General features: G+C 40.7%; 1 protein-coding gene across 1 annotated transcript in view; it reads left to right on the top strand.

Moving 5' to 3' along the window:
- Ca8 (carbonic anhydrase 8) overlaps positions 1-17021 on the top strand; it is a 91144-nt gene that overhangs the window by 34936 nt on the left and 39187 nt on the right. The window contains exon 4 of the mRNA XM_071602312.1: positions 15638-15733. Coding sequence (XP_071458413.1) covers positions 15638-15733 — 96 coding nt within the window. The remainder of the gene's footprint in view (positions 1-15637; positions 15734-17021) is intronic.

Genomic DNA, 17021 nt, shown 5'->3' with positions numbered 1-17021 from the left:
AAAGATTGAAACCGGGGTGGTTAACCACTGAACCACTTCCCCAGCCCTTTTTATTTTTTATTTTGAATCAGGGTCTCACTAAGTTGCTAGGGCTTCATTAATTTGCTGAGGCTGACTTTGAACTTGTGATCCTCTGGCTTCAGCCTCCAGAGCCACTGGGATTACAGGTGTGCACCACCATGCCTGGCTACGTTTTTCTTATTTTAATTTTTCTAACATTCTATTTCTTTTGAAGCCTGCCATTATAAGTTGGATATCTGCCTATGTACAGTAGAGTAGTCCTCATTTTTATCTTCTTAACTTATGAAAATGTACCATGTAGTGGTTGACATACAGTGGTTATCATTTTCCTCTAGAAATAATGCTTTTTAAAAGACTTTCATTCTTGGAGCTGAGGTTGTGGCTCAGTGGTAGAGCACTCGCCTAGCACGTGTGAGGCCCTGGGTTTGATCCTCAGCACCACATAAAAATAAGTAAATAAAATAAAGGCATTGTGTTCAACTACACCTAAAAATAAATAAATAAATAAATAAATAAAAGACTTTCATTCTTTTAAAAATCTTAACCACATATTTATATACAGAGTTATGAAAAATTGTGCATTCCACTATTGTCATGTATTTACAAAAATAATAAATAATAAAAAGTGAGAAAAAATCTTAACCACATATTAGTTAAAAATTTCTAATACTACATTACATAAAAGCAAAGATAAAGTCACTCAGAATTATCTTCTGAGTTACGTTACTGTAAAGCAAGGATGGTCTTTGCTTTTCTAAGGGCTCATCTCTATGACTATATATGTCAAGATATTGCATTGCTCATTGATATATTTCATTTGTCTAAAGCCAAGGTGCAATATATAATAAAAACTTTTGGAAAACAATACATTCATGCACTGCTTAATGATGGGAACACATTCTGAGAAATACATGGGCATGTGGGCCATTTTGTTATTATGTGAGCTTGATAGCGTGTGCTTGCACATACCCAAGTGGAAGGTCTAGGCCAGTCACTAGACATGGCCTCTCCCTGCAGTCAGGAGACACAGCAGACGTGGGATGTGTGAAGCTGTTGCTGGTGTAACACAGCATATACTTTTATGGTGAACTTTGTCTTTTAAATATACGTAGGTGGAATGCGCGGTAACACAATGAGAACTATAGCATAGAAAATGCATGCATTCGTAACAGTTGTTTGTTGTCATCATCAAGTATTATGGGCTGCACACAACTGTATGTGCCACACCTTTATGTCTGGCTGGTGGGTTTGTTTACACCAGCACCACCACAAAGGTGTGAGCAGTGCATCGTGCTGTAATATTATGAGGGCCATGACATCACTAAACAATAGGAACTTTCAGTGCTGCAGTCACACATGCTGTCCATTGTTGATGAAAATGTCATTCTGGGGTGCACAACCGTAATTTTGTTATTTAAATTTATGTAGGGTTTATGAGAATGGTTTGGATGGCTAAGATAACAAAGGGATCCACTAGGGCAGCATATGTACTAGGTAGGCAGCCAGGACTGCAAAGACCAGGGCAATGGAGAAGTGCAGTGAAGACCCAGCCCAACCGGAGGAAGCAGGCCTGGGGCAGGCAGGATCGGGTGTGCGTGCAGAACGCTTCCTGACCCCTGTTCCCATATCTGCCCTCTGAACATTTAAAGCACTTGTGTTGATGATGATGACGATTCATTTTGGATTATGTACAAGATGCAGTCATCTTGTTTTAGAAGTGTTCCTGTCCAGCCCTCCACATCAGTATGAACTGTACAAAATTGAAAGGTACCACCACATAAACGTAGGTAAAATTTCCTATCTGAATTGTGCCTTTTCTGGTTCACGCCCATTGATGCCTTTCCTGTTCCTAGTTGACCTCGATTTTACCCGAGCTGTTTGGGTACAGGTTCCTGCTCAATCAAGGAAAGTGCTGCTTTGGCTAGTCATTACATTGAACAGGAACTGGGCTGTGTTTTAGGTCAGTAGTATGTTAAAGTACAGTTTCTTAGAATGTCCATTAAATAACTTGATTAGTTTGGGGTTGCCTAAAGCACTGTAGGAGCAGGAGAGTCTTAGCAAATCTCAGGGAAGCACAGTCCCCTTTAATTAACACTGGGAGTACCCGTAAGTGTGGTTTATGGTGAGTTTACTTGAAGAATGATTCTTTGTGCAACTCTTGAGCAACAAGTAAGGTGGATTAGTTTGTTGTGATTTTAAAGTAGTTACCAAACTTACATAAATAAGGAAGTACTTTGTGGGAAACGCATAGGTATAGATTTCTACAGAGCTTTTTGTCTTTAAGATCAGGGTAGCCCTCCTCAGTTTCATGTAGTTGTAGGGAGAGAGAAAAAAAATCCCTATTCCAGGGGAAATTTTTTTTTTTTTTGGTAAAATTCAACTACATATGTTGCTTTATACACCTTTATTTGTTCAGCCGGTCAGAGTTCACTCTTCTTACAATATTTTTGAAGATAAAAGGGTTTATATTATTGGAAAGTTTCATATTCCTTGTATTCTCTCATGGCCATGGGGTTAGTGCAAGATGAATTCCCCAGGGAACAGTGGGAACAGCATTAATGCTTATGTGCCAGGCACATGCCACATCTTATTTAATCTCTTCTCGGTAGATATTTTAATGTCTGTTTTTCAGTTGGATAACCAGGTCAAGAGGCATTAAATAAGTTGCCCAAGGTTACTTAGGTAATGGCTGAGACCTGGACCAAGTATTATTCTATTTCCTCTACACTCTTCTCATATTTCTGATAAAATGGTTCTGAGCTTTGCTTTAGATAATTGCAGTTCAAAAAGTGAAAGCCCCTGAGTATGCTATGTTAATGGACAAATACCTTTCCAGGTACAATGAGAACTAAATTAAAATGAAATGTTTTCTGTTTTTCAACATTTTTGAGATAAGTGCACTTTATTGTAAGTTGTAATATTTTGACTGTTGCAATTTGGTTTTGAAAATACTGCTTCAGTATTTAAAAATACCTGAAAATCAGGTTATTAGGAATTGTATGAGGTCTAAAACCTTACTTTTTGGAGTGTAAAAACTGATGATGGTATTTCATAAAGAAATGGAGTATTGTTGGATTTTAAATTCCAATTAAAATTGCTTTATATGTATTCTTATTACTAAAAAGAGCTTATTACTGTAATTATGGTCCACATACCTGAAACAGTATAAAATAAACCATATTTGACCCACCTAAAGACCACAGAGAGACATTGTTTGGTGTATAGCATGTTGAGGGATTAGACTGTACCATGCAGGCAGGAATCTGAGGAGCAGATTTGCACTGTGTAACTGCAAGGTAGAGAATGAATATAAGAAACAACTTTGGAAGAAGGAGACTAGCTAAGAGACTTAGGCAGCAAGTCTAGTTATAGATTGTGGATATCTAAGCTAGTGGGTGAATTTGGGACTAAGCCAAGTGGGTGAATTTGGGAGATTTTATGGAGGTAGACACAGCTCTTGGTTGATTGTAAGGGAGGATGATGAAAAAGATTTCTGATTTGGGTTCCATCACTGAACCAAGCAAAGGAGGAGACAGGCTGGGAGGGGTAATGGAGAGAATTCAGCTGTGGAATGCCAAATATAAAATATCTCTCTGGAGATATATATCTGTCTGTATCTATCTATCTATCTATCTATCTATCTATCTATCTATCTATCTATCTGTTTGTTTAGATATAGATATATTTGGGTGGAGTACCAGGGAATTGAACTCAGGGGCACTCAACCACTGAGCCACATCCCCAGCCCTATTTTGTATTTTATTTAGAGACAGGATCTCACTGAGTTGCCTAGCTCCTCGCTTTTGCTGAGGTTGGCTTTGAACCTGCGATCCTCCTATCTCAGCCTCCCCAGTTGCTGGGATTATAGGTGTGCACCTATAATATTTTATTAAGGAGATATTTTATTAAGCAGTTTAATTAAGGGAGTTAGATCAAAGCAGGGATTTTGGTAAAAGGTGTTGATTTTGGAATCATGGGCATCTTGGTGACAATTGAAGACACGCAAAGAGAGAAGATCACACAACAAGAATATGCTCAGTGAGAAGGGAAGAGAAGCACAACTGAGGGTGGGGGAAGGGAGCCATGGAGGAGTCCAAGACTGGAGAGGGAAACCAGGGGGTGGACACCTTGGAGCCCAGAGGAAGGGTAGTGTGAGATGGACACCAGGGAGTGTAGATACTACAAAGGAGGCAAGTGTGCTGGGCTGGCACTGTGACTTTGCAGGAAGAAGGCCCTGGTGAACATGGTGAGTGGCAATGAGAGAGCAATTGCAGTGGATCCAGTCTGTCCAATTTCCAGGAGGAAATGGACATGGAGGAGGTGGGTGATGGGGAATACAAGAAGTTCTTGATGTCTGCTGTGCAGAGAAGTTAGTAGGAGGGTATATGAGGTCAAGGCAGTATTTTTTTTTTAAGGGTAAGAAACATCTATTCATGTTTAAATGGTGATCAGAAGACACTTTCAGAGAGAGCGACATCAGGCCGAAGACTCAGGAGAGAAAAGAACTGATGGACCAAAGACTCTGAAGTGTGCAGCAGCAGAATGGAGCAGAGAGCAGAGGCAGGTGTTGGGAGGAAAGGATGGCAGGAGGTTCTGGTGGGAAGCAGAGATATATCATTTTGGTGGCTTAGTTTTCTCTGAGCTATAAGTGGCCTAGGCATTAGAGTATTAGTGATGAACATGAGCCTACCTGGTGGTAGGTTTGGGGTGCTAGGTTTTAAGATGGCTTCAGCTGGCACTGGGTTTTATGATTGTTGGAAATCCACACCTGAGGGCAGGGCTCCATCCTTGAAGTTTTTAAAGCTCTCCCCATCACCGCTTCCTGGAGGCATTTGAAGTTTTGATTCTGAGGAAGGTGGCAAGCATCGTTAGTTATCTCCACATTTTAAGAAAGTAAGTTAGTTGACACAGCCTCATGAGAAAATACCTGAGGAAGATAAGTGAGTGCACCTCTGTCTTCAAGGACCAAGCTCTGGATGATACGACCCTGCCTGCCCGTTATGGTTTGAATCTGGAATTCCCCAAGAGCTCATGTATTGGACGCATGGTCCCCCATGTAGCAATGTTCAGAGGTGAAAAGATTTAATGAATAGCTGTTACCTCATCAGTGGATTAATCCATTTGATGAATTAATAATTTGCACGAACCACTGTGTGCTACCTGTAGACAGGTGGGCATGGCTGGAGGGTGTGCTCTTGAACTATATCTGTCCTTGGTTCCCCCTCCTCCTCCTCCTCCTCTTCCTCTTCTTCTTTCTCCCTCCCCACCCCTCCTTCCTGGCTGCCGTGAGCTGAGCAGTTTTCCTATGTCACTCCTTCTGCAATGATATTCTGCCACATCTTGGCCCAGAGCAATGAAGTCAGCTGTCTGAACCTCTGAAACCCTGAGCCAAAATAAACTTTACCTCCCCCTAGTTGTTCTTGCCAGGTATTTTAGTCACTGTGGCGAAAAACGGATTAACACACTAACCTTTCTGCTGTCATTTCCTGCTTTCTCCACTCCAATTAAGTTCTGTCCAGCACACATTCTGTATAACCCACTATATCCTCTGTATTTCCAGAGAATATTCCTTGCCCTTGCAATGCCTTACGTGATACTCTGGTCTGTCTTTTGTGGCTGAGTCTCAAAGAGATCCCACGTAGATTTCCTAGGAACTGGTAACCAGAGTGTCTGCTCACCCTGGGCATGCCCTTGGCGTCTGGCACAGTCTTTCTGGATTTCTGGTCTTCCTTTTGTTGCACAATCTCCAGTCCTTCTCCTAGTTTATCTTGTCTCTACAGAGAACTTTGTTTGTCATTCAGCTATGCTTTGAGTAAACATTCATTCTGTGAATTCCACTCTGCTCACTTTTCCTTGATGCTCTTTGTTGGGGATGAAGTAGCATAGAGGAAGTGTTCAAATCCCAACTCTTGTCACTTCATAGCTTTTTGACCCTGAGAAGGTTATTTTATCTTTTGTGCCTTTATTACCTTCTGTCTTGTTAAAGAAATGACTGTCTTAGGTTATTTTCTGTTGCTGTAACAGAATGCCTGAGACTGAGTAATTTATAAAGAAAAGAGTTTATGTAGCTCACATTTCTGGATGCTGGAAAGTCTAAGAACATGGCATTGGCATCTGCTCAGCTTTCTGTAAGTCCTTTGTGACAGGTTACAACATAACAGGGGTCAAAAGGCCAAGTGGATATTTGTGAAGAGGCAAAGTACAAGGTGTGCCCTGCCTTTGTAACAACCTGCTCTTGCAGTAGCTCACCCAATCTTAGCAGAAGGAGAGCTCACTACTGAAAGAGTTAACCTAATCCACGAGCAAGTCATTAATCCCTCTTGTAGACCTGGTCATCTTTTATCGGCCCCACCTCCTAACCACCTCCACTGTAGCGATCAGATTTCAAAATGCATTTCAGAGCAGACAAACCATGAGAGTGATATTCATAGATGCTACCATTAGAGAGATGTTAATGAGGATTGAATGAAGTCATAATTGTAAAGAACGGTGCCTGGCAGAGAATGCAGTATCAGTGCTCATTAAATCAGTACAAATACCCACAGCATCCTCCCTCATTTTTACTGCATACTCACCCTTTTGCTCATCTTTTTCTTCCACTGTGCTATAATACTTATCTTTGCTTACGCATACCCTGGATCCTTTTTCAAAAATTATTTGAGGTCTCTGAATTTCTGATGTTGAAAGGAATAATCATTAAAATCCTAGATACCGTTGGTGCTCAATAAATGCATAGAGGAATGCTGCCGTTATTTCAGAACTCTTGTCAAATGTGATTCTCATTTGGAGTGGGAAGAGAGGAATCGCAGCCATTATTCACTGATTCACTACACAAAACAAGCAGGTCCAATCCTATAAATGGCTTACTATCTACAACCCCAAGACCCTAAAGTTACCACCCAGTTAGTCCATTCAAGCAAGGGTAAATGGATTAGGTTACAGCTCTCACGATCGAATCATTTCACCTTTGAACATTCCCACATTAACACAGGAGCTTTAGGGGGATACCTCATAGCCAAACCATAACACTGATCTTATATTAAATATAAAATATTTGAAAATGATGCAGTTTTACCTTTATTTGACTCATACCACTCCTCCAACAAGGCTTTCTGAATCTTTCATAGTGAATTTCCTAAAGGAAGATTCATTTTCGGGAGAAGAGCCTTCTAGTTAATGATGCCCTCAGAAGGCACAATATTAAAGTAAACAAAAGGAAATTAATCAGCATACAGAGAGGACATGATTCTGCTTTGAAAGAAAATTTTTCATTATCTAGAACTAGTGCCTATTTAATTGAAAAGTCTACACCCTAAGAATACTACAGATACCCTTTTTTAAACTAATATATTAATGGATGAAGTTGTTCTGAAACACTCTAACACATTCTCCCATTTCTCTTTTGCCTAGGTAAGATGATACATAATTAAGTTTAGGCAAACATAACAAGTAGGTGACAGCTAGAGATAGAATTTCAAATAATTCATTTTCCATTCCATGCTTTAGAGCACTTTGTCACTGTTCTATCTGTCTACACCTTGAATGTCCTTCTCTGAATAATAGCTGCATAATATATTGACAATGACATCTTAAAGTGCAGCAGCACCTGGAGATAATATGCACTAAATCTCGATTTATCTCCAGATGAATGGGCTGCTTCACATAATTAAGAGTGAATTGGAGAAAAATGTCACTTTCTTTGTTAACTATTTTCCAGTTATTTAATGCTCCAATTTGTTATTCAAACATTTCACTTCCAATTTCCTTTTCTTTTTTATTTCAATGCTTAATATCTTCTTTCTTTCTCTCTCCAGTATCAGAGGGATGAGATGTAATATTTTTTTTCTTTGTAAAAAAAGCTTCTATAGCTCTCCATGCCTAGCAGGTGTGCAGCCCTGGGTTTGATCCACCCTCCAAACTAATTGTACATATCTTCCTGAGTGCACTAAGATTGCATGTTTTGGATGTGGTAGAGCATGGGTGAGTGAGATGACTTGGCTTCTGAAACTCACGATCTGTTGGACACCAGCTACCACTCTCCATAGTTGAATTTCTTTGACTCTGAGGAAGGCAGGCAAATCAGGACACAGAAATCATAACCTAGCTTTGATGGCTCCTTTTCCTCTTTGAATTTCTTCTGCATAGTGGCCTAGCTCAGAGGAAAGTTTTTAATGACTGCAGATTGTGAGTAAAAGTGGCATTTCCGGTTTAATTATTTCAGAGTTCATAGGTTGCCTCGAATGCTTATGATTTATCTAAATTTACAGCAGCATGTGATTCGGGGTTTAATTTTGGTCCATTTAAAGAATAGATGAAAACAATAGTAAAAGTCAAAAGTGCACTTGGCTTAAGCTTAGGCATTTTGATTTTTCTTATTTTTGAAAAAGTCAATTAGCGCTCATTCAACTGCCTTCTGGTTTCTGATAATCTGGTCCACCTTCTAGGATGAGTGGCCTTGCCCCACTTTTATGCGGATGCCCTTGCGTTCTGCCCCTGTGCTTTCCATTGCATTGAAACTGTCTTCTCAGTAGTCTTAAAAATAATACTTGCAAAGTCTTTTTCTGTCCTTGGTTTCCTCTGCCGCTTTGCAGCTATTGTAGCTTTATTCTAGAAAGTCTCTTCTTGGTTGTCCCTTTAGCACTCTGGAATTTGAGTTTCCTCTTGTGCATTTGTTATTTCCCTTTCCTTCATCTCACCATGTTCCATGTTCAGACGTTCATGGCTCATGGCACGTCTCACAAAGGGGCCCACAGGTGGACTGATGCTATAAGCTGCATCTCTCTGGGGACATTTGCAACCTGCACCTTTAGCCTCTCCTTCTAGTTCTAGTTCTGTCCCTCTCTTGAGTGGGTGTTTTAGTCAGCCTTTTTGCTGCTGTGACTAAAGGACCTGGTCAGAACGACTGTAGAGGAGGAAAAGTTTATTTGGGGGCTCACAGTTCAGAAGTCTCAGTCCACAGACAGAGAGGCTCCATTTCCCAGGGTTTGAGGTGAGGCAGGACATCATGGTGGAAGAGTGTGGGGGAGGAAGCCAGCTCATATGATGATCAGAAGGGAGAGAGAGAGAGACAGACAGACAGACACTGACTCCACTCTTCAGATGCAAAAACCTCACAGCAATGCCCCCACTGAACCACTTCCTCTAGCCACACCCCACCTGCCTCTAGTTACCACCCAGTTAATCCCATCAGGTATTAATTCACTCAAATCATTTCTCCTCCAAACCTTGCTTTGTCTCACCTATGAGATTTTTGGGGTACAACACATCTAAACCTTAACAGTGGGGGCTGCAGGTTTAAACTCTTATCTAAAACTGAACTCGCCTTACTTTTGATGTGATTTTGGTAGAAATTCAAGTTATCCCATTTTTCCTCTTCTGTTTCCCTCATGGATATCTATTCTGTATCTCCCATCACCCTCCGTCCCCCACTCCTCATAGCTAATGTCCACTTTGCAACCTTTCTGTCCCCTGTGAAGGCCTAGGGGGCATTTGCACAGGTGTTAGGACAGGGTGGGGAATGGTATTCCCAACTGAATGGGGGAAGTTGTGGTGAGCATTTGGGACCAACTCAGGAAGGGAAGGATGGGGTTAGAGACAGTCAAGCCTGTATGGTAGGAAATAAAGGGAAGTAGAGATTTTTGAACAGAGGAAATGTGGTGAAAGCTGGGTTCAAGAGAGATTAGTTGGGCTTTATAATGCAAATGACCAGAGGGCCTGGGAAGGCCTTGGTGAGTGGGAGATAAAGGGTGGGGGAGGTCTCAAGCCTGGGAGGTCTTCTAAGAGTCAGGGAGAGGGCACCTTTGAAGGGAATTGATGTCAGTTCTAGAAATATTTAGCTTGAGGTGACAAGAAGACATCTGAAAGGAAATGTCATTAAGCATTTGCAGATAGGCGATTTCACCAAACTTGTATGAGTGCATAGTGCTGGGGAAAGAAATTCGTGAGTCATAATTGCCTTTTCAGTTTTTACTACTTTTTCCATTCCTCATGATTCATTCTTTTGTACTTTAATGCTGTCATGTTATTTATGTTAATAATAAACCTCATTTATCTTGAAGATAGCTTTCTGTTAAGCTGCCACAAAATCTTCAAACTTATTTTTCTCAGTGACAAATAAATGATTATAAGGCTATGGCTTGTCACAGTTTCATAACTTTGGACAAATTTATCTATTGCTGTGAGTTAAGTATATTAAGATGAACGTTTCCCAGGTACTAATGGTAAAGCCACATAATCAATGGCAGGAAATTTGAATTTGTGAGCCTCACAGCAAAAGCTCAGCCAAAGATTTTCTTGAAAACTGTCAAGAGGCACTTTGCAATAGTTATTCTGTGGTATTATTGTTGTTGTTATTATTATTATAGTAGTAGTAGTACTATGGATTGAACCCAGGGGCTTACATGCTAAGCAAGTGCTCTACCACTGAACTATATTCCCAGCCTTTTTTATTTCTGAGGCTGGAACTTGTGATCCTCCTGCCTCAGTCTCCCAAGTCCCTGGAATTACAAGAGTGCACATCGCGCCTGTCTGGTCTGATTTTTAATAGAAAGGCACTGTGACTGGTTATCCCAGTCAATGCTAGCAACATCATTGCTTCTTTGTAACGCGTTCCTCATGGTGAAGCTGGGGTTAGATGAGGAGGGTGGGGAGAGAGGTGGTAAGGAGTGAGGAAAGGCGTGGCTAATTTAGAGAAAACCCCCTTTTTCTTTGACAGGCCCATTTTGGAAGGAAGCCAAAATGTCTGCCTTTTGAGAGAGAGTCACTGGGGAGTATGGGCCCTGCTGATGGTTCAGTTGTAGAAATCTCACCCCGCATTTCTCAACCACTGCTATTGCAGGACTCAGCAGCCCTTCGGTACCTGCTATACTCTGTTCACAGGGCAAAGATGGTCCAGGCTCCTGATGGCCTTGGTGAAGCTGAGTCCTGTCTGGGGGTATCTTTGGTTCTGTGGCCCCTCAAGCAGTTAGGTGGCCCTGCACAGTGGGCTGTGTCTGGAGACAGTGATAACACCATCCAACCCTTGGACTCCTTAGCAACAGCAAGCAGCGTGGGCATGCTTGGCTAGCCCCTCTCCCTCCTCACGTTGCATTCCCCAGCTTGCATTTCTTGGCTGGCTACAGACAGCTAATGCTATTGTGAGCAAAATGTGATAGGAATATAGGGATAAAGAGAGTACCAGAGGAAGACAAGCAGGGCGTGAACAGTCTGAGCTTATGAGATGCTGCTCTCCTTGTGCTCCAGAGATGGATGTTCAAAGGAGGTAGTGACTCTGAAGTTCACAGAGCTAAAGAGTTGTGGAAGTGAAATGAGAATCAGGGACCCGTGACTCCTAGCTTGGAGGTCTTCTGTGAGCACGCAGTGCCTCTGAGAATCATCAGTGGATCTGCGAAGGTGTGCAGTGTGGCCGCCTCTGCACTCAGCTTGCCCTAGCTCAGCCACGCCCCAGAGCCAGTCTGCACTGTTGGGCTTTGAAGCCGGTCCTCTGAGGCCCCTTGGCTGGTAATAGCCATCTGCTTGGAGACGGCTGGGAAGACTGCTTCCCTCCCTTGGACTTTGCTTCATTGTTTTCTGAACCATATCCTTAGTATCATATGCTTTTCCGTTCCCATGAATTTGTCTCCATGTGTCCTTGTTTAACCATTTCCATTAGAATAAACTTTGGAGCAGATATCCTTACTATGACTATATTTCAAAATAATATGTCCCTGCATTAATATGTATAGAGCAATCCCCTATTTCAAAAGGGGATATTTTTCATGACTTCCAGTAAATGTCTGAAGCTACAGATGGTACCAAACCCTGTCTGTATTATGTTTTTTTCTATACATGCATACCTGTGATAAAGTTTAATTTATGAATTAGGCAGAGTTAGAGATTAATAAAAGCTAATAAAAGAACAACTATAATAATATACTATTTATTTAAAACTCTTATGAGTTTTTTTCCTTTGACTTATCCATTGAATATTTTGACTGCAGGTATCTAACTGAGGGAAGTGACAATATTGGTGGCGGGAGGTGGGGGGGCCACTCTTATACATATTATGTGTTTTGTGAAGCAAAGGAAAATTGAAATAAAAGGCATCTCATAGAAATAAAGTAGAAGGTCTGACATGTTCCTTCTGATCATTTGAGGGATTTTTGTCCCCTGATTCTTCAGTCTAGTCTTAGGGAAATAATGACCAAATGTTCACTTTAATTGTTAGGGGCCTTTGTCTCCCTTCCTGTATATTTAGCCTTCTTCAGGATTGGACCTGCATTTGCCACCAAATTCAGGGTCTGAAGCAGCCCCAAAGAGGGGACCTCTGCTCAGGATGGCCAGGCCCTTGACATAGATTATAGAAGATAATTTCAGGTGGAGGCACAAACAGATTTATTATGAAAGAAAGGAGGATGCATCCACAGGAGAACATGGGCCATCTCTAGAGAGCAGTGCTGTGGGGTCTTGGGCTCTTCTTTGAAAGGAATCTTGGGGAGGCGTGTGCATGGGAAGTATCCAGGATGAGCTGCATCAAAGACCTGCCATCCTGAGATAAGAATGTCATCAGTCTGGTGATCATAGATGGTTTATAGTGACCTGGAAATTCTCAGGATCCTTAGGTTGACATCCTCTCCATTATCTGATCAATAGATGCATTGGGTAAGAACCCTGGGTTTGTATCTGTTCGTTCAGTCTATCCTAAAAACACATGTATTCATGGGCTTATTACAGTGCACAGGAAAGTGACGATATTGGTGGCGGGAGGTGGGGGGCGGCCAGTCTCTTGTCAGGGACAGGCTTAGACATGTGCTCAGAGTTCTTTGTATGCCCTTGTGATTTTCCTATCTCAGTGGCTCTACTTTATGGAACAGAACCAATACTAACAAAAGGCAAAATGGGATAAGATTATAGGAACAAGGAAGGGGCAACAGGAGAACAGAAGTAGATTTGGATAATCCAAGGTTTTGTAAGTGGGTCAATTACTAGTAACTTTAAGATTGTGAGTGAAGATTTGTGGACTTCCCAGCAATTTGGAAGTGACAGGTCTGGGGAAAAACTAGGTTTGGCAGTGAAGATATGAAGAACTTCAGCACAAGGCTTTCAGATTAAAGTTATAGTCTCCTCCTCATTCCTTTTTCCTTCTTTCTACCTATATTTATTTTCTTTTATCCTACTTCACATGGGTCTTCATACATTTTTATTTACACAAGCTTTATTAGTCAGGGTGCTTCAGCGAAACAGGAGGGTTGGGGGAGGAATAAAAAAGATTGGGATTTAAATTAAGGAGCTGGTCCATTTGATTTTATGGCTGAGGCTGGAAATCCATGCAAAAGTTGTTGCAGTTTGAAGGCTGGAGAGTCTGGGGGGAATTTTGATCTTGTATTCTGGAGACAGAATTCTCTCTTCTTTGAGGGACCTCAGTCTTTGCTGCTAAGGCCTTCAACTGGATGAGGTTTACCCATAAAATGGATTACAGTCAACTTTACTCAGTCTGTTGACTTACATGCTAATCATATCTAAAAACGAACTTCGCAGCAACATCTAGACTGGTGTTCTATAGCCTAGCCAAGTTAACACATAACATTTATCATCCCATATCCCTATCTTAGTTTTTCAACTGATACTCTCTGGCAGCTTCCTAGCTTATATTCTGACCTCTAATCCATCCCCCATTCTCCAAAAAGAAACTGTGAAAGGAAGGAGGTTATCATGGGGAAGCTTGACTAATACTAAGCAGCATAAGTAATAATACTCACTGCAATCGTATATTGCTTTAGTGTTTTCCAAAATCGAATGATGACAGAATTAAAGCTTTGAGCACTCTGACCTTTCTACTTTTGAAGCGTCATCTCTTGTCAGGGACAGGCTTAGACATGTGCTCAGAGTTCTTTGTATGCCCTTGTGATTTTCCTACCTCAGTGGCTCTACTTTATGGAACAGAACCAATACTAACAAAAGGCAAAACGGGATAAGATTATAGGAACAAGGAAGGGGCAACAGGAGAACAGAAGTAGATTTGGATAATCCAAGGTTTTGAGATTTGAGGAATGGTGTGTGTGGGGGAAAACACGCTTGCTCTATTTATTTATTTATTTGGTTTGTTAATGTGTTGTTTTAGAAAAAGAAAAAAAAAAAAAACCCATAATATTGCTATGAGAAGGAAGAAAAATGTCAGTTTGAATTTTGTCATCTGTTGGGGAAAAAACAAAACAAAACACAACAACTCAACCTTGGGCCTAGACCTTCTTTGTTGATTTAATGAAAGCAGTCAGTTCTTATCTGTACCACAAGGACTTCTGTGCTATTGTTGCTGCCAGAGAAGGAAATAATAAAGTTAGTCTTTTATTATTAATTGAGAAGTCATAGGACATTGTTATCTTGAAGGCGGTGCCTTGACAGTTAGCATTTACTGGCTGCTTCCAGACCCTGTGAGCTTTCCAGGCAGCCTGGTCTTGGTGTGTTCTTTTCCTGGGTTGCTGTTTCTATGCTGGACTTTCTTACCTCCCTCTAGTGGTCAGTTTTATAATCTCAGATTCTATTTGGACAAATTCAGCAGTGAAAAAAAAAATCAAAGTTTTGACAGTCTGTGTGTTAATTTTAAAAAAATTAGATTCTAAATACATAAATATTGAGTTTTATCTATGTCTTTTTAAATTAAGAACTAGTTTTTAAATGTGGGACAAAGTTTTAAGGTGGTAAGGAATTAGTTTGATGAAAAGGTATACTACTGAAGATGGTATTCTAGGCACAAGGTTTTTTTTTTTAAATTTTTTATTGTTGGTTGTTCAAAACATTACAAATTTCTTGATATATCATATTTCACACTTTGATTCAAGTGGGTGGGCACAAGGTTTTAGCTAGCTGCTGTCATACCAAGAATCTCTGTGGCCATTTGATTTTTTTAGTGTGGGAACTAGATGTGGCTTCTTGCAAGTATTTATCGCTGCTGTAGGAACAAGTGCATATTCTAGATCAGCTTGAAAGCTGCAAAGCTGTATGAGGTTAGGAGGAAGGGACCTTGAGCATTGATTGTCCTTTCTTCATAGATAAAATTTTATCCCAATTGTAGGAAATGAACTTCTGTTGGAGATTTACATCAGTATTATTTTACTATGGAATACTTGAACAGAGGGCAGTACTTAAATTTTTTTCTATCTTATGTTATCTTTGGATAGTCCTAGAGTTGAAATAATTTACCAGAACTTGAGAGTGGCTTTGCACATTTCCTGATGGAAGTACTGTGGGTTGGTGATGCTGTGTTTGATTATGTGGGTACCCATCCTTCGAGTGAGTAGTGTTTGTGTCCAGACCTGGAGTTTTGTTTCTTTGAGCTCCAGAGGGAATGTCATTTAAGGAAAGACACTAACTCTATGTGAAATCGGTGAGTCTCCCTCACTGAGCTTCTCCTAAGTTAGGACTAAAACTGAGAACTCAAGAGGCGGTGACCTGTTGCTTCTGTTCAGAGAGGTAAAGGAGGGAATTCCTCCAGAGACCTCCTATGGAGTCAGTAGCCTGTGTATATTGGTGACCCCCTTGTTGTATAGAAGACCATGTAGATGTAGTGAAGTCGGTGATGTGGCTTTATTTTTCTGAAGAGAAGGACATTAGAAGTAACCTGTGCATTGTTGCCCACCAGCTCCATCTGATCCACTGGAACTCCACTCTGTTTGGCAGCATTGACGAGGCTGTGGGGAAGCCGCACGGAATCGCCATCATCGCCTTGTTCGTTCAGGTAAATGGTCTGCAGTGGTTATTGTGCTGTTCAGAGCTGCTGCTTTCTAAGTCATTTTGCAAGATGGTTTTCCATTCTCTCCCAGTTTTATTACTTCGAGGTGAAATTAAACACCTTTACAGAGAACACCAATAATGTAAAAATAGAAAACTTGATCTTTGGAGTTCATGAGAGTTCAGCCATATTCCTTGATAGAAAAGAGTTCATTTATTTATTAGAAATTTTCTACAGGGTGGCATTCAGCATCTTTGGAGAAATGATTTTGAAAATGTCTCCTGAAGGCAGAATTCATTTTATTTATGAAAAAGCATTTCAGAAAATGTTTTTAGACTCCAGCTTACTGCAAACTCTAAGAAAAATCAATAATATAATCATGTAGTGGATTACTTTATCTCTTCATTATTAATAATTTTCACTTGAAGATGATTTGAAATTCTTTATAGAAAACACTGATAAAATAAGACTGCAAATGATGGAAGATTTAGCTAACATAAATTTTAGATTTGAGCTGTGTGGTGGGCAAAGAATTGTGTATAAATTTAGCCAAACATACAAAAATGGACCATATGTTCACATAGATAAAATTTTAATCCAGTTTTTACCGAGGTGAATCTTTTTAATTTTCTCTTATCATCTATGATAAAAGATTTAGAGGTAAAAGACATCATGGAAATTTTAGACATCCCTTGACCACCAGTCTTAAGAGACATCAAGGCTCAGAGAGGTCAAATAATTATTTAGTCACACAACAATGTATTCTGCCAATCTGCACCAAAACTCAGAGAGCCAACTCTGCATGGTTGTAGGTTGCCTCTTGTATAAACTGGATTACAGTCGTAATATTAATGCTATGGTTTTAGTTACTTAATTTTCCAAAAAGAGTTGAGCATCGAGTCCTTTCAAATATGCTTTCTTGTAGCATATATACCATCAGAAGAGGACAGTCCACTCAGAGAAGGACAGCCTTGTGCATGCAGGTCAGAGATACTAAACTGAAGGGCACTGACCATAGTCTCCATCCTGGGAGGCTGCCCAGTTTTTACTGGAAAGGCCTGAGAGCTGCACCTTGGACACACCCAAGGGGTTCTCATAGACCAGGAGGTGGTAGGAGAGCTTGTCAAAGACAGCCATCCTGAGTCCAGGGAGCACAGTGAGAAATAAGGCAAGAGTGAGGCAGAAATGGAAAAAAAAAAAAAAAAAAAAAAGATGAAACAGGGCTTCAATTCCAGGAGAAGAGGCTCACGAGAGTGGTTTGTATTTTTGGTGGTGGTGAAAGATGGCAAAGGGG

Source organism: Marmota flaviventris, chromosome 15 (genome assembly GCF_047511675.1).
Source record: "Marmota flaviventris isolate mMarFla1 chromosome 15, mMarFla1.hap1, whole genome shotgun sequence".
In the NCBI taxonomy this organism is placed as follows: Eukaryota; Metazoa; Chordata; class Mammalia; order Rodentia; family Sciuridae; genus Marmota; species Marmota flaviventris.
Note: the sequence above shows the minus strand (reverse complement) of the source record. Positions and strands in the feature narration are given on the sequence as shown.